We start from the raw sequence: 18,393 nt of genomic DNA, 5'->3' as shown, positions 1-18,393 counted from the left end.
GGCCCCGTGGATGGGAAATTTTGTTTTAAAAAACGAAAGAATGGAAGCGTCGACAAGAGCATGGTTGTGTGCAAGCTATACAACAAGGAATTTGCGTATCACCGGAGCACATCGAGCCTCAAATATCACAAATATGCTTTTGCTAAACTTAATGGCAAAGATGCACTGGTCTGCTGGTCTGAAGTAAATAAACAATATTTTGTTGATTAAGCTTATGTGCTCAGTCATTATTCAATGGTATACTAAAAATCCATGTGAAAAATTACTTCTCACTGTTCTCAGGTCAAATATTTATATGCAATTAAAATGTGATTAATTTCAATTAATTATTTACAAAGCCTCTAATTAATTAGATTAATTTTTTTAATCGAGTCCCGGCTCTATATAAAATATTTGGGTTAACAGTGGGCTTTGCTATTATCTCCAATTCCAAAAGAAATGGTGTTATAAAATGGGGAGAGTCAACCCAGTTTGATTGTGAGGTGATTAAATGATTTGAAGCTCTTGAGAGAAACATAAGTGCTGATGAGGATGACGCCTTTCTATTTTGACGCCTCTAATGAAAGTCAATGTAAAACAAAAAAAAATTAGTGAATTTATTATCTTCTCTATGGAGTATTTCACTAATATCCTCTGGCAGTTTTAATTATCACAGAAATGCTGCTGTCAAAAAGATATAAGGCTGTATCTCATCAATAAGCTGTTAATTAGTCTCATGTATTTTCATATGTCTCACCTCAAAATAAATACATTTGGATTTCAGGGAAATTTTACAATGCATAATATTTTTTTTTTCTTTTACCATCTAAACAGATTTTTGAATAAACCAAGTTTGATGTAGTCTTGTAATTTTTTTGGCACATAAGGCAGATTTTGTCTGCTTATTCTTTCAGAATAATTGAGCAATAAGTTTAGGAAGTGTGCGTGTTTGTCTCTCACCTTGTTTTTATGGGTGGGCGGTCTCAGTGGGGTCATTGTGGGGCTGAGAGGGACGACTCTTCTTCAAGCTCCGGGTTCACGGCAAGGGCAGCTCAGAGACTGTAAACATGGCATGGGACACAGCTGCGGGACCATGCCCCATCTTTAGGGGTGGTGAGCTGTTTAACGGCCATGAGGGAAACATCATTGCCCCAGGCTTATGGTTTAGCGGTTTCAGACCATGTAATCTCTTTTTTTGGGGGGGCTTGCATTTGTAAGCCTTTTGTAATTCTTCGAGATGAGCATTCCAAGTTTTGCAGTAGGAGTAAAGAATTCTGAAACATAAATTTTAGAAAGAGCTTGTCCGCACCAGCAGTGATCTCATAAGTGAGATTTAGGTGTTCACGACTTGCGTTAGAGAAATCTGTACATTCCGGCCAACTTTCGGTAAAATTCCATAGTGCTGACCTCCTTGTTTCCCAAACCAGCACATGGAGTTTTATTTTTTTATTTATTTCTTTAACAGGTGTTGCTACTGTTATACAAACACAAGAATAAGCGATGACATATAACCCAACCTAAATGACATGTTGAAACTCATGCCAGGGAAATAAAAACTCTAGATTCTAAAATCATTTTTGCCTCCCTTCTACAGCCTTTTTTTATTTTTTAGTAGATTTAATTCAGTCTAACTGTTGAATCTGAAGAACATGATTATTTAAATACTTAATACTCAGCTAAAGACATCTTTGGCAAATCATTCTCTTTTTAAGTGTGCCACCCTTCTGTTTGAGGGGTTTAGAAGTTCTTTGGGGTGTGCTTGGGTTTTATTGCCTGGTTTTATAGGCTTCTGCTGGATTCTTGGAGGGACTTCAAAACAACAACCCACCTCCCTGTCCCTTTAGGCTGGGGTCAAAGACAGTTCATGAGTTCACCTTTAAGTTTAGGCCTGTTATTGTGCCCTTACGCTGGACAAACAGAATTCATTTACTCGTTTATTTTGGTAAATTCCATCTTGATATCAATAGCATCTGCTTTACTGGCACAAACATATTGCAGAACATGGTGATTCAATCTAAATCTCCTCAGTTTAGGGGGTTTGTGTTTAAAAGACAGCTAAAATAGGGAAAAGTTTAGTAGTAGTCTGAATGGATATAATATTTATGTAGTGTGCTTGTGACTGACACCCTATGGTTCAACACTTGGTCTAGACACTAGCAGGAGAGAATATGCCTCTGCCTCTTCCAGTCGTGGGTGTTTTGTCTTTGCGGTCACACTCAGCCCACATGCTTTAATAAGTGTTTTTCACACTGTGGAGGAAGCCAGGCGTGCCCCATAGGCTTGACTGTAAGCAAACAAATGAACAAAGACATAAAATGTTTGTGACAGCCAGCAGACACACACATTTAATATAAGTGCTTCCTTTATGGCATAATCCATATTTTTAACCATCATATTTTAATTATTAATAATAATTAATGGTAAATGTATGTTATGTAAAGGGGATGGGCGATATGGCCTAAAATCCATATTGTGATATACATTGCAGCCTCTTGCGATATATAAATTATAATAGAACCATTTCAGAACAGGTTACATTTTACAGATTACAACTTTTTTTAAAAAGAAAGAAGTGTTGTATGTAGTTTTGAGAACATTTATTGTGCAAAACAATAATTAAACAAAATAATGTTGCAGATTCAAGCAATTTCAAGTACACTAGCTGCAGAGACTTTAACAAAGAAAAAGCAGAAAGTATTAAAAATGAAGTTGGAAGGTGTTCAGTAGGCATACTATAAGGTTTTGGAGGAAAGAAACCGTATTATGCAGTCAAAATAAAATTCGGCCTGTGAGTGCTTTCAAACCATCAGCAATTTAAAAAAAAATTCTGCTGAATGTCCTTGGTTCTTAAATGCCACCCAAGATGCAGAGAACTGGAAAAACTGGTCTTTTTAGTTAAGGAACAGACACTACTGGCAATACTTTTACCATTAGGTAAATATAATCCTTTTGTGTAATGCACAGATACTTTAAATAAAAACATATTTCAAAAAAGTTTCTTACCTCCAGCCTAATATATTTGGTTTTAAACGTTTTGTTCTCTTAATAAAATGAAAACTGGTGTCTTGTTAATAAAGGAACGAATACTGTGAATTAGGGAATAGGGATTTCACGTTTCCAAAATTCCAGTACAAATACCACAAATAGGCTCTAAATTTCGGGGGTGGATTCCGTCATCAACATGCATTATCGCGATTACAATTATATTATATATTAATTAAAATCTCTATTGAAGGCCAATTTTGCATCGTCTATATCGCATATTGTTTGTATCGCCCATTACTATTATGTAATTGCTTTCTAATAAAAATCACTTGATTGTATTTAATCGATTTTGCACACCTTTCATCTTCGCAGCAAGTCCCCGTAGAAATAAAGGAATACTTTAATCTTAGCCGTTTTATTGTAACATCTACTGATCATATATCATGTGTCTTGTTTAGGTTGGGCCCATGTGGTTTGTGCTCTTTACATCCCAGAAGTGGAGTTCGCTAATGTATCCACCATGGAGCCTATTGTGCTTCAGTCTGTCCCCCATGAACGTTATAACAAGGTAAGTTCCCTAACCTTTGAAAGACAAACGGTGATAGTCTGAATATCAATTGAAAAGCAAAGGCTCAACATAAGAGCCTCATAAATCAGCTCAACAATGTAAACAGTATGCATGTAAGGAGTTTAGGTCTATACTGTGAATGTGTTTTCTTAAGGGACCAAGAGCTACATTTATCAATCTTGTATAAACATAGAATGTTGCCATTAATTACACTCCAAAGCTGAATGAATGAAAACTGAGATCCATGTTATGGGAATTTACACTTACAGGCTGAAATGAAAAGAACCAACTACTTATTTCTCATTGAATTTCCTACTCCATCCTGGAACATTTCGAAATATCAGAGAGTTTTTTAAATTATAATGGAAAATCTATCAAGTCTTTGTATGGTAAAATACTTAATATGTTTATAATTAGCAACAAGTAAACTCAAATTACTTCTGCACAATATTAGAAAAAAACTGACATTGTGATATTTTGTTTTTCTGCGATTTATATATTGCAATATGAAAACAGTTTTACGAGATGAATAGCTCTGTTTGAAAAGAGTTAATCATTCTTGAATTTTATAGGGGAGACAAATACAATAGAACAAATTTAAAAATGATATTTGCCTATGTTTGTAAAGTCTAATGGTATTTAGGTACAGAAATTGAATAAGAAAATGTAAAATACCACTTCTTAGTCTTCACTGTATAAATTAAGTATAAATAATGTAGAAATATTTCCTTTTTTCTACATTCGTTTCCTGACCTCAAAGAGCACCTTCAAACATCTGACTGACCCCAGACTGTTTTGTCTTTCTAAGTATAATTAATATTTGTAAAATATACAAAAGTGATTTTTCTTTGTATTTTGTTGTTTTATTAACATTAATGACTCTGGTATATTAGGCTGCTGTCACTTTAAGAGCTAAAGCACGTACCTAATATGATATGCATCCATTTTCTTTCTCAATTGTTTTGCACAGAGATATTTTTGTTTAAAATTATACATTGTGCAGCATTAATTGCAAAGTCCAGATTTTTAGACTTTAGCTAAACTTTTTTGCTCAACCGTGAGGTAAAAGAAAACATTATTAGATCAAGTACTAATGGGATATGCAATCATGACATTGTTCTTTCATTTTTCATTTGAAAACCTAATTACTTTTGTTTTCTATGGATGCCCTTCAATGCAGTAGATAAGTAAAATACAATCAGTTAGTGTTATATGATTTGGATTCAATACTGTGTCTGATGACTCACAGGACTAAGGAGCCAAGTTTAATCTCATGCTTGAAATAGTGGGTTTAAAATCTGGGATAAAATAGATTCAGCTCTGCTGGTAATTGAGTCCTCACTGTGAGCCAATTTAAAATGGCATGGTTATCACTTGCCTAATAATCGAGGCGCTGGGAAGGGCGGCTTCTGAGAGACTTGTTAAATTGGTAGAGCCTTCACGCTAAACAAGCTGTGGGCCGTGCAGCAATGCATTATATACCATAATAACTGCTTTCTGTATGTGAAGAATCACTTTGGTGACTGTTATTTCTTTCTAGACGTGCTACATCTGTGAAGAACAAGGCCGTGAGAGCAAAGCTGCTACTGGAGCCTGCATGACATGCAACAAACATGGCTGCCGACAAGCCTTTCATGTCACATGGTGAGTCACAGAGCCCTAATATTCAAGCTAAATGTCCTCATAAGCATGTTAATATCCTTAATTATGCCATGTGCTAAATGGATAGGAATAGCAACTTTAACTACAAACTTTCCTTTAATTGAATTAAATCACAACTGTATAACAAATAGTTGAAATACAACTATTTTTAATCTGCATTGTGTACAGTCTTTTTAAAGCTGCTTTGTCTCTGTCTTTGAATGTAGTGCCCAGCTTGCTGGGTTGTTGTGTGAAGAACAAGGCTCAGATGCTGATAATGTGAAATACTGTGGATACTGCAAGTACCATTACAGCAAACTGGTAAGAATCTGCATTTTCTAAACCATACTATACTAACTATAACACCCTGACACAAAGCACCACTGCTGCAAATCCCACAGCATTTATTCCTTTAGCCACTGACATGACAGATATTCTGTAATTTTGAATTAAGGCGTTAAATGATGTCTAGGCTGAGTAAAAATTAAAGGTGTAGTACTGGAAATTAGGCTTGCTGCGATAGTCTGTTACACAGTGTTCAGCTGCACACCGGTTACATCACTTGCCCACCATGGCACTGCCCCTACTGTCATTTAGATTTTTTTTATTGTAATAAAGATAATTTAGTTCAGCTAGAGAACACCTGCTTGATAAGTGAGTTTGCCATTGTTTTATTCTTATTCTTATTGAAAATAAAATAGCGATAGATTATATTTACACAATGTAAAAAAGCAGTATTTTCTTTGCAATAAGTGTAAATAGAAGTTACACATACTTATAAATAGTAGCAGTTATGATTTTCTCCTGTGTTGTTGTACATTTAATGGTATGCAATAAAAATAGTGTAACTTATTATATTTATTAAAATTATTAAATGAATGCTGCCTAATTGGGACAATAAAGCCCTTCTTACACCTACCCCAGCCCTAAACAATAAAGATACACACACACACACACACACACACACACACTTTGCAAATGTCACCTACATGCATTAAATGCCTTTCTGATCCAAGGCTCGAAAATAACTTTTTTACTTGGTAGCACTGGTGCTCCCAACTTAAAAAAGTTAGGAGCACCACAACTAAAATGTTAATAAATTAGTATATAATGTTTAAGTGTATGTCATGACTCAAGTGCAAGTAAACTGGGCATTAATTTTATTGTGTTGTAAGTATAATTGAAGTATAATTTCTGAAACAGAAACTTCTTTTACCTTTATAATAGGCATTTTCCATCTAATCTTATGAAATAAAACCTTTTACATTCTTACATTTAATCAAAAAATTCAAATAGAATAAAACACTAGGGCTCTTGCCAATCAAATTAAATAATTTACACTCAAAGATCAAAATTGCATTGAATAATGTTATGAGATTGTTTTAAACAGATTTTGAATATACAAATTAGAAATGTTGGAAAGAATTATACTCTTAAACATGAAACAAAACCGGCTGTATGTGCCGGAATGTGGCCATCTTAATGAGTCAGTCATTAAGTCATTCATTCAAACAATTCGTTCAAATGGCTGATTCATTCAAGAATGAGGTGGTTCTTCATGAAAGGTTCATTGAATCTTTCACTCAACCGATTCTATCAAAATGCTGAATTTAGTAATGCAAGAGTATTTAGACGCACTGCAGAACAAACAGAACAAAAACAGTCAATATTGCATCTGAAATGTTAGTGACTTGATTGTAACCGTTTATTAAACTGTTGTATAAAATCAATGTCATATTTTCAATTGTGATGGTATTCAGGAAAACAACACTCTTGGTGGGATGTTGCTTAACTGTATCATATGTTCAAAATATAAAAACTCATCATTGGGAATATTAACAGCAGTATGTTAACTGAGTTTCTTTGTGAGCTGCACATTTGATTTGTTCTTGCGTGAACCTCAACAGCAACTGTTATCCTCAGTACATTAAAGTACATACATTATTATCTACCATCTAAATGTAATAAAATCAGGATCATTTTCGCATTTTGGTGAATCCCTAGTTGTAGTTGTTTTGTTGTTGACCTTTTAATCAGGCTACTTGTCTGGTCGGGTAAAATTCCCTGTCACTTGCCCCTTCAAAAAGTCTTTCTCTCCTCAGCTCTTTACATTTCGCACACTAGTCAGCTCCCTGTCACGTGACAACGGAGCGCAGTGGACGGTAGTGATTGACGGTTTATATTACCAACCTAAAGTCTGCTTTAAAGTTTAGACCATAAATATTAGGTTTATCTGGGTATGTGATAGAAAATAGGTCACACCGCAACAATTATTTGTACTCTCACAATGCTCCCAAATATATTTTGACGTTGCACAGATTAAATTTCGGGCACATATGCAACCAAAATTGTTGCAATTTTGAGCCTTGCAAATCTTGTATGTGATGGGAAAAGGGAGTAGAGCGAGTTCGGCAAAAGGTGGATTCGAATATGGGTTGATTCAACTTTCTGCCCTGTGCCTTAGCCTGACACCATTGCTACTGTTGTTAATCCAATATCTTCCATATTTTTGTTTGGCTCAACCATACATTAACAGACAAAGTTAGTGTAAATAGCAGAGGTTGGAGTAAGTCACACATGTGCAAGTCACAAGCAAGTCTCAAGTCTTTAACCTTCAAGTCTCAAGCAAGTCCAAGACATTTGTTGTGACAATCAAGTCAAGTTGCTGCTTTATGTCAAGCAAGTCAAGTCAATTAATAGCTTGGGTCAAGCAAGTCTCAAGTCCAGAGGTGGTAAAAGTACTCAAAAGTTATACTCGAGTGAAAGTATATATACCTAAATAAAAAAATACTCCAGTAAAAGTAGAAAGTCCTCCATTCAAACATCATTTGAGTACTCAAGTAACGAAAGTAAAAAGTAAATATTCAAATTAACTGTAAATATCAATAATTAAGCAGATAAAATATTTTGGGACTGATATGCAATGCTTTAATTGAACAAAAGATAAGATTAGATACTGCAATTAAGAATTTGTTAATTTGCAATTAATAGGAGACAATGAAGCACCTTAACGCAGTATAGAGGTTAAACTTAAAATAGACATGTTCCATAACATTAGCTCCATAAAACAGATGAGGAGCAAGATACTATTAACTAATTCAAAATTAATTCAAAAGCCATAACCACAATGACATATTACGTAACAATTAGTAAATAGTCATGTGCCTCAACAAGTAAAGTCATACTATAATTTTGCCAATTGTTATGATTAATGATTAATTAAACAGACAACTGAGAGTCTTTGAGTACATGAATTTACATTATTAGGTAATGTAATATGTTATTAGGGAATTAATGATGTCATATTTAATTAATAGCAATTCATATATTACTTAATCTATTAATCATAGAGAATGTTCATTAGTTGCTGATGCAGTAATCATTAATAAATGGTTTAGTTCTTCATTAGTAATACATTAACTCATAATTATCTGTGCATTAGTTAGGCATGAATTATAATAGTGCACCTGTATTGTAAAATGTTACTAATGTTTTCATAGTAAATTGTGTGCCGCAAAATAAAAAAGTTGGGGAAACACTGAGCTAACGTTAGTGTGGCAAACCTGACTTGTCAGCTTTTCCAAGTCTATACCCGACTGGATCATCCATGAATGACCAGACCGGTTTGGAAATCAAGTGTAATAAATACTCAATACTTGAAGCGGGCATGGGGAAATGTATTGGAGTAAAAAGTAAACTTTGCCTTTAATATTGTAGTGGAGTAAGAGTAAAAGTAGATGCAAATAAAATATACTCAAGTAAAGTACAGATCCCCGAAAAAAATACTTAAGTAAAGTATCAAAGTATTTTTACTTGATTACTTACCACCCCTGCTCAAGTCCTAAAATCCCCCACCTTTGGTAAATAGCCTCTACCAACAAGGTGTGATGTTTACATTTAGTTTAAATAGACACTTCGTAATAATGAACCAACCAATCAAGCAAATTGCCGCTAATAATAATGCAAAAGTAAAAAATTAGCATGAATGCGCTTGTACCACCAAAGCAGTTTTACCTCCTGTCGCATGGTAATGACAATGCAAGAGAAGGCAGCAAAATGCATAGTGTTGACCCTCACTTTTATATTTTGTTTTTGAACCTAAACTTTTGTTTTTTCAAGCATCAGTAACAGAGCTTATGTCTATTTGCGGCGGATGTACTGCAGAAAGAAAAAGTCAATTTGTGCTGAATGAGGGCAGAAATTAGATGCTTAAAGTGTGTCAGTCATGCTTGTTGGGAAAGTGAGTGAGAACAAACACACACATTTATCGAGTCATTCATCATCAATAGTGGTTCACTGCCTAAATTTAGTTTGAAATTTGAAAAATACATAATTCACATCATCCAAACAAACCAAACTCAGTAAAACTCTGTGCACACCAAAAGTGCTTGTGTGAAAGCACCTTTACAGACCATTGAACGGAGTGCATATGTTGGTTTTCCCATAAATTACACTTTTACTAGTATTTGATGGTCATAGTTTGTTTATTTTGTGATTAGTGCTTCATATATTGAGGTATACTAAATGTCTCTAGTGCATTTCCAAAGCACTCAAGGGACTGATTTTCACATTTACCAATACATATATAATGTCAAGCACATCATTGTGACCATGTCATCATCGTTCAAGATGTTATTGCGCATCCAGAATCGCACATGAACTCGCCAAGCTTTTGAAAAAGACACTCCCTCATCTGGAATATCTCTCATTTCTCGAATGTCTGGCACTCCTGGTCCAATTACAGCTGCTGAAAGCTGAGCTGTGGCATAAGCCCCTCGTCCACCCCCAGTGGCCCCTGCTGCCCCCACCTCGAGCTCCCTCAAACCCTTTAACCCCTTAATCTCATTGACAATCAACAGCAACTCACTGGACCTTTGTCTGTGGCTCTCCTTCCCATCGTCCCCCCTCTTTCCTGCATTTCCCCCTTCACTCTTTCTTAATACCCCTCTCAGAAAAAAAGGCTAAGGTTTCAGAGAGATACAGGGACTGCCCAGTGGCAGCTCTCGGTGACAGCATAACGGCCTGTGGTTTTCCGTCCAGCTTTGCTCGGTCCTTAGTGTGCTTGTGGACATGGGTGTCTCTCTCTCTCTCTCTCTCTGTGTGTGTGTGTGTGTGTGTGTGTGTATATGTGTGGCAAGGGGTTTTACTCACTCCAGCCCTAGAGCTACACTGAGCTTTAGAGCCACAGCCCCCTGCTGCTTCTCAGATTCGTGCTGTGTGTGTGTCTATCCTCCCACTCAACAAAGGCTTCTCAGATACTGCTAGTCCTCTACAGGTTTTCTGAGTGAGGGGCTGGAGGCAGGGCCAGCGCTTTGTGATGTTCTCATAGGGGATTGTAATGAGTTGAGGATGGAGGGATAGTGATGTTTATTTATGTATACATCATTTTATTTTACTCAGGCACTTAGGACTACTTTGGTTACTGGGGAATAGACTCTAGAGTCGAGAGTATATCTTTTTTTCTTCTTTTTTTTCATGGTTTTAGTTGGGCATTTTTTGTGTTGTTTTTTGTTTTTTTGTTTTTTTAAAGAAATGTATACTTGCATTCAGCAAGAATGAGTTAAATTGATTAAAAGTGGCAATAACATATTCAAATAAATGTGGTCTGCATATTATCAACATTTATTATAATAAAGAAATGCTTCTTGAACACCATATCAACATATTAGAATGACTGACTGAAGACTGAATCAATGGCGGCTGAAAATCCAACTTGGCCATCACAGAAATAAATTTAATTTTGAAATGAATGAAATAGACAAGGGTATTTTACAGCATTACTTTTACTGTATTTATCAAATAAATGACCCCAAACTTTAAAATGTTGGTGTATATTTATATAAATATAGGCTATATTTTGTGTGGATTTTTTTTGGTCTTCCATTTTGTCAGAACTAAGTGACAATACATTGCTTGTTTTGTTTGTTGTCATCCATTGTGGAGATTGCTCTATTGTACAGGACAGCATGATGTTTCTGCAGGATGTACCATGTCTCCCTGTCACCATGTTAATGGACTGACAGCATCAGCGCAGTCTCTTGGATTAATAGTTCAATAGCTGGCTACTAGCCCCTGACTTTTCCATGTAGGCCTTTGTTTCAGTGGGCTGCTGGTAAACAAAGGCCATTTGTGACCTGAGTTTTTTTTGTTGTTGTGGCATTTGTTGTCAATAGCAGCTTTAGATACTGTTGAGTTAAAAAGAATTGAGGTATATTTTACCAAGATTTCTTTTAGGTTAGATTGGATGTCAGGTTTATGCATCATGGCGTAATGATTTTTCTTCTTTTTATATATTTTTTCGCAAAATATAAAATCAGTTGTTTCTGTTGGTATCGGACAATGTTGTTGATTTGTAGTTGTATAATTAAATCAAATATAAGTGACAATATCCTGGCATTCTTTGGCTTTCCCGAATGACATTTCCATAAGTAAAATAGCCTTAAATGCTGGCATGGCATTAAAACAAACAAAAATTACCATAGGTCGACTTGATGGGCTCATGCAAATTGCTTTTGATGGAGAAACCATAATATATATAAAATGGTTGTCATGACAATGTTTTTTTCCGTAATTGTCTTCTATATGTTTCCTTTGTCTCAGTAAGGGCTATTTTCTTTGCTGCTAGAAGAAAGAGAAGTGAGAAATAGGGAAAAAATTGGACAGACTTTAAATGGTAACTCGAAGTTCCTTTTTCACCTTTTAGAGAAGGAGCAAAGGCCGTGGTAGTAGGGCTCAAAGCTTAAGTGATTCTTCCACTCACTCTTTGGATAAGCACCATGACAAGGAAAAGAAGGTAAGGCAGCCTCCAGATCTACCTCACTTCCTGCCATGTGTGATTGATGCCCCCCTCCTCACGACTTCAGACTATGAGGTAAACGAACAAAACCAAAACCCCAAAAAGTATGCAAATTACCTGAGCCACTGTCACCCTGTGCCAACCCTCACATGCACACTTTTAATATCCCACAAAGCTTTTAAAGCCACAGGAGGGAAAAGAGTGCCTTTTATCACTCAAAGTGATTAGTATTTTGATGCTGCCACAAATTATCAACATAAAGAGTGCTGTATGCATAGAAAAGCATCCGCCATGGCCATTAGTTCCACAGAGAACGTTTAATCAGTATTGATAGGTAGTGTAGTCATTTGTTCCACTAATTTTTTATACGCAGCCATACCGAATGAAACATGTAGCATTATTAGCCCTGCCCGCCTTCCCATTTAATTCAATTAAGCGTAGGCCCTGTAACGGGGCCTCATATCAATAAATGTGTACGTAACGGCAGAAGACAATCCTTGGTGCATGGAGAAAAAAGATTGTGATTGTGCCTCTTGTCTGTATTTTTGTCGTCTTACTGTAATAATGGTGGTATCTGAAATACTAATCCAGCAGACCTCATAGTGTGAAATGTGTGGAGGAGCTCATCACATTTATCCATCGTCATTGATGATTTTCTGCCTGTCCCTAAGCAGCTCCCATCGGCCACATATTTCAAACGCTCAGCCTCTCTACAGCCATCGTAATCAGCGATAGCTTGTCTGATTTGTTCTATTTGAAGCGGGTGTAAATAAAATGGCTCTGCTGATTTAACACTTTCAAATGTCTCCGTTGTATTCTTCAGTTTTTGAAGTTTGAAGGATTTACATATATTTATTTTTTAATTGTCTATTGTCAACCTTTTTTTGTCTTAATTTAATAATTCTGCTTAATAGTTGTTTTTCAAACAGTGATTTTATATATATATATATATATATATATATATATATATATATATATATATATATATATATATATATATATATATATATAAAGAAAATTCTCTGAAACATGATGATTGTGGATTTTTGGTGTAAAATTTTGTTAAATGTTTAAATATATATATTTTCCCCCATTTTGCTTAACCAAACTAAAACAAATATTTCATACATTATAAATCATTTTAAAGTAATGTGAAGAAAGTATTTGACAGCACTTGAGAATCTGTATTGCATTTATGTATTTAAATGAAAATCTGAATGCTCACAATAATCAGATGAGCACTTACAGAGGGGACCGTGGGTTAGACTTTGAGGCTGTTGGTTATTTGACACAAATTCGCTTATTATTTGAATTGGTTTGAATGAGTTTGCATTGTAAATGCATACCAATATGGAGTAGATGGTGCTCTTTTAAGCTGTTCAAAGACCGACTGTGCAGCCTGTGTAATCTAGGTCAGCGAAAGATTAAATATGAGATGCCATTTAAAGCCGTTTCTCCTAGAATTATTCTGATATTTAACTTCTTCGCCTTATTCTGCATTGAGAGGGGTTGATATGAACAATGATTCGGGTTGAAGCTATATTCGTGAAGATCGTGTTGTGTTGTGAAGTGCTCTGTGCTCCGCCATGGCTATTGTTACGACGCCTGATTTGCATTAGGAAAGGGGGCCCATCCCCCCTACTCCACATTCCCAGGTCAAAGGTCGGGGGGCTCAGATGTATACCTAGCTAATTCCAAACCCCAGGGCCAAACAACAATAGGGGCTAAAAGCTTCTCAATTTGCAGCTAGTTCAGATGTGCTCTGAGAGGCCGTCGAGAGCGGCATCTGGGAATAAAATGATGTTTTCAATCTCTCTTCCTTCTCCTGCCTCACATATTTTTAAATCTGATATGTTTAGGATTTTAGCTTTTTCTCGATGATTTGTTTTTTCTATTGTATTTAAACTTCCTTTTATTTTTAAGCTTTATTATATTAATTCATTTCCGTAGTTGAATTTTAATACTTAGCCTAAAGCCCTGGGAGTAATTTCTTTGTTCGTCCTGAAAGAGATTTGCTACATTTCACTAATCTGCTGAAGGCATTGATGAATTATGATAAATGCCTTGGCATTTTGTTCTCTCTCTTTTCAGTCACCTCTGCCTGAACTATTCATCTTTGTATAATTAAGATAGCTGTCGTCTTATGTCAAACTCTTGCGAGACGTTTATGTCAGAATTTTTATTTTGTCATTACATAAGGGTCTATGTATCTTGATGTTTCAGTTTATTTAATGGATTTAAGATTAATTTTGTGTAATTTCTTTTTTTCCCATTCATAATCAAAGCCAAGTGGTTACACCCCCCCTCTATAATAACACTGCTTTGTCAACACCTTTAGAAACAATGTTAATTAAAACTAAGAGTTTTGTCTTTGCGTCCTTTCAGAATTAAAATTAGATCGTCAAATGTACATAACAAAGCTTTGTAATTTCAGTAAATGCTGTTATATTTTTAATTATTTTGTCACTATTAACAAATGTGTCATTTTGCTGGGTTCTATGGTTAAAATTATGGGATTTGCAACATAAGAAAATCATTAATCGTAACACAAAAACATTGTTTTGGATATGTAGTTTGCCGGTGAAAACCAATAGCAATGTATATTCAATACAAATATAATATTTTCCAACCACTTAAAAAAAAATCCTACTATTCAACACCTTCATTTCAAGTGTGTATGATTTTTCTGTTCTAAGAAAATGGCATTTAAAATGGTATATGCAGGAAAATGGTAAATTGCGTTGAAGAAGCAGAAGCTCATTTTCATTTTCATTGAAAAACTTGAGCCTGAGGGCCTCTGGAATTGTCACCGCCACTTGCACTGAGAAGTAGCATAAACCGTTATGTTCAGAATAATTGTCAATTCTAACTGAGACAATGGCTGGAAGATGACAGAAAGGGGCAAAATAGATAGACGTTTGTATATCGCTCCAGTGGGGAATGTGTAAATATTCTCTACAAATGGTTCAGGATCACTGCATATTTTTACAGCCATGCTCTTAAGAACAGAAACGCAGAGGTTGGAGGTGTTCGATTGGAGTGCGAGGTGTAAATTTGTTCACGCTCCTGTTTCTCGGGCGCAAATAGAGCTGTGTGCAGCGGCACTAGACTGGGGTGTAAATTAAGCTGCAGTAGACTCTGGTCAGGCTTGCAATGTGAAACCTTTCCTATCCAGAGGAATACCCTTTATTTATCTTTACAGGAAGATCTTCATGGGCAGCAAAAGTGGCTCGCCTTGCCGGGATTGAATGCATGCAAACTATTGACTTGTTAAGAATGGGACTCTTATTGTTTCACCTTTTTGCATTTCTCATCTTTGTCTCTTTACAGAAATGACACTCTAGACTCTAGGTTAAATACCTTCCCAAGCTTTACTGGCTTCAGTCAAAAAATTTGTACCATCTTCATTAAAGTTTTGTTTTGTTGTTGTTGTTGTTTCATCACAGAAACATAAAGAAAGAGATCGCCACAAACCAAAGCACAAAAAGTCTTTGGAACTGTCGCCTTCCCTGGTGCCAGCACTGATGGTGACCTCTGAGAAGGTGAGTCCACCTGTCTGTTAGACTATGATTGACTATGATGGTAGACTATGATATGATTGAGTGTTTGTCAAATATTAATAAAAAAGTGCACTCTAAGCCTTTTTGCATTTCTTTCTTGGCCACAGAGCTACAACAACAGCACCAATGCTGGAAGTGTCTCCTCCATCTCCTCCACTCAGAAGCGACTGGATGATAGCGGAGGACGTTTCACCAATGCCAACTTCCAGGAAGTTCCATCTCACTCCAGTTCCAGTTCCAAAGATGGTGGCTCCTCAGATGGCAAGAGCTCGGACGGCAAAAGCAAGAAGTCCAGCAGTCATGGCACCAGCTCAAGCTCGGGGTCCAGGGGGCGCAAGTCTGCACCGAGCAAACCCCACGGTCCTGTGGTCACCACAGCGACTTCATCCACAGCCCCCTCCTCGACCAGTCCTTTTCAGCAAGGTAAGACTTGCCAACTTCACTTTCACTTCAGATTGTTGATTAAGTGAATTGTTAAACACCCTTTTCATGTTTCTGAATTAAACGACCAGATTCAAGTCTCGTTTCGACTTCCTGTGTGTGACATTTCGAGTGAGTTGTTGTGACAGAGCTGGATGGAATCCAGAAGCCGTAAGCTTGGCGTGCATGCGATAAGGCTGTCGTCTGGCTGGCTGCCGCTGTAATATGGAGCGGCGAGTCTTTCCGATCTGGCGGTGCTGTGGGGGGCGTCGGTGTGTGAATGAGTGTTTATGTGTGTTATGAGGGTGGTTTGGGAGTCAGGGTAGAAGCATGCTCCCTTCCTTTCTGCTATCAAGCCATGATGGAGGGATTGAAGCAGAGGTCACGTCTGGAAAATTCAGACTAATCATTAATGTGTCAAAGTGCGGCAGGGGCCTCCTCGCTGGAGTTACATGCAAACTTCAAGGAACCTTGGAAGAAGAAACAACGCAGTGTTTTCTCAGCAGAACGCAATGAGATCAAAAGATGTTGGAGATTAACTATGGAGTCTAATCTTCTGACTGAGAGTGTCATATTGTCTGGGCTGTTGTGACAACACCTGACACAGAACAAGCCACACAACTGTTCTATTCGGCCACCCTGATGTAATATCCCAAGTATATGAGAGATTAATATCAGCAATCTTTTATTAAATTGAGTCCTTTGTGGTTGACAATAACCAGAGAGCTGTGGTAATATGTAAAGTTTTGTATATATGCCGCTTGCGTGAATGTTGTTGTTGATATAAGAATGGCAGATAAAAAGTAATATTCTTTGAGGCAGGATTTAAGATTTTAAGTTAAGTCGACTCTCCTTTCAGACAGATTTAGCTCATCTTCAGGCAGCAAATGGATAGCAGTGCTTAATCTAGGATCCAGCGATAAGATATAGCAGGACTTCCTGAATGTGTTTTTTGGAAGTACTACAAAATGCAGCTAGTTATCAATTTGTCATTGCAGCCTTTTTTGTGATATTGCTTTATCTCCGAGACATGTTGGCATGCAAGCTTTGTGTGTGTTTAAATGTTAGAGGGATAAACTCAGGGGATAGTAAAAGGGATAAGAAGGGATAAACTCAGGGACTGCATAGTAAAATTGGGAAGTAAAGCCTCTGCAGCCTCTTGCCACAGCTGTGAAAACATGCACGTAAGAGTTGTTTCTCTGGCTTTGGTTAAAGGACGAGTCCTTGCCTGAGGGGAGGGTCCAAATGAACACCTAGATCTGGGTCACCCTTCTTGCCTGCCTACATACCTCATTGTTTGGCTTTCTGCAAGTTTGGCGGTCCGCAAAATTATGGAATTTCCTTATTTCTTAAATAGTTATTTTCAAAAATATGTATAATTTTTTTTGAATTTTCAAAATAAAAAAACAATTCTGGAACTAAAAAAACCCCAACGTCTATCCCCATCATCTAAAGCCCTATTCGGATGATTTTTTTTCTTGTGGGGTTGTAAGGTGTTTTTTTCGTTGATGGGCTAATACGTGTTTTATTGCCATCCGAAGTCAGAATGTCAGTGTTTCTGACATTCCCACCACCCATGTAAAAATCCTCAATTAATTACCTACTGTTTTTAGACAAACACCAAGGTCGTGTGGTAATTTAATTGCCTTCCAAATCCACATCTCTAACAATGAAATCTGCTGTGCTCATGAGACTCCGCCCAACACTCAATGAACAGTTGTTGTTTCAATGAACATTGGCAGGAAGATGCAAAATACACATTAAGGATTAAACCCACCCTTTGCAGGTGGATTTTAGCTGTGGCGTGTAACAGTCACTCCCACTAGCCAATTTGGTGGGTTGAATTTTATTTTGCTCTAATTGTAGTTTATTGTAGGCATATGTTTCTGTTGAGTTTATGAATGCAATGTCTAATAATCAGAGGCGTTCAGATTAGTCATCGCTGAAATGCCAGTGATTTGTTCAGAGCATGCTCTCACTCACTAAAACCTGTGCTCTCATCTCAAATAACAAGGCAGCCAGAGATGTATGGAGTATATATGTATTCATCATACAGTGATTCTGTTTTTGTTCTATTTCAGTAGCGAAAATAGTTTCAAACAAAGATCACAGCAGAACCACGTTGACCTTGGATTTCCAATAATCGCAAATTTAGGGACTGTCTAAAGTTACATAGGACACTGGTATACACACTTCTAACTTCAATAGCATTCGAATAGAATGACTTAGTCATAAAACTGACTTAAAGGGTTAGTTCACCCAAAAATGAAAATTATTTAATTAATCACTCACCCTCATGTCGTTGGACACCTGTAAGATCTTCGTTCATCTTCGGAACACAAATGAAGATATTTTTGTTGAAAGCTGATGGCTATGAGAAAGGCTTCAGATAGGCCTCCATTGGCATTCAGTACATTCCCACTGACCCACTCACGAGGCCCATG

The 18,393-nt window shown here is 36.6% G+C and overlaps 1 protein-coding gene across 4 annotated transcripts in view; it reads left to right on the top strand.

Annotated features, from left to right (window-relative positions):
* The window catches only part of mllt10 (MLLT10 histone lysine methyltransferase DOT1L cofactor), a 58,527-nt gene that overhangs the window by 10,156 nt on the left and 29,978 nt on the right, over window positions 1-18,393 (top strand). For 3 of the 4 annotated variants that reach the window (XM_067435508.1, XM_067435509.1, XM_067435507.1), the window contains exons 4-9: window positions 3,423-3,532; window positions 5,073-5,176; window positions 5,401-5,494; window positions 11,877-11,966; window positions 15,416-15,511; window positions 15,637-15,952. In XM_067435508.1, coding sequence (XP_067291609.1) covers window positions 3,423-3,532; window positions 5,073-5,176; window positions 5,401-5,494; window positions 11,877-11,966; window positions 15,416-15,511; window positions 15,637-15,952 — 810 coding nt within the window. The remainder of the gene's footprint in view (window positions 1-3,422; window positions 3,533-5,072; window positions 5,177-5,400; window positions 5,495-11,876; window positions 11,967-15,415; window positions 15,512-15,636; window positions 15,953-18,393) is intronic. The other variant, XM_067435510.1, reaches the window with a different exon arrangement.

Source organism: Pseudorasbora parva, chromosome 24 (assembly GCF_024679245.1).
Source record: "Pseudorasbora parva isolate DD20220531a chromosome 24, ASM2467924v1, whole genome shotgun sequence".
In the NCBI taxonomy this organism is placed as follows: Eukaryota; Metazoa; Chordata; class Actinopteri; order Cypriniformes; family Gobionidae; genus Pseudorasbora; species Pseudorasbora parva.
This window is presented reverse-complemented; position numbering and strand designations above follow the sequence as displayed.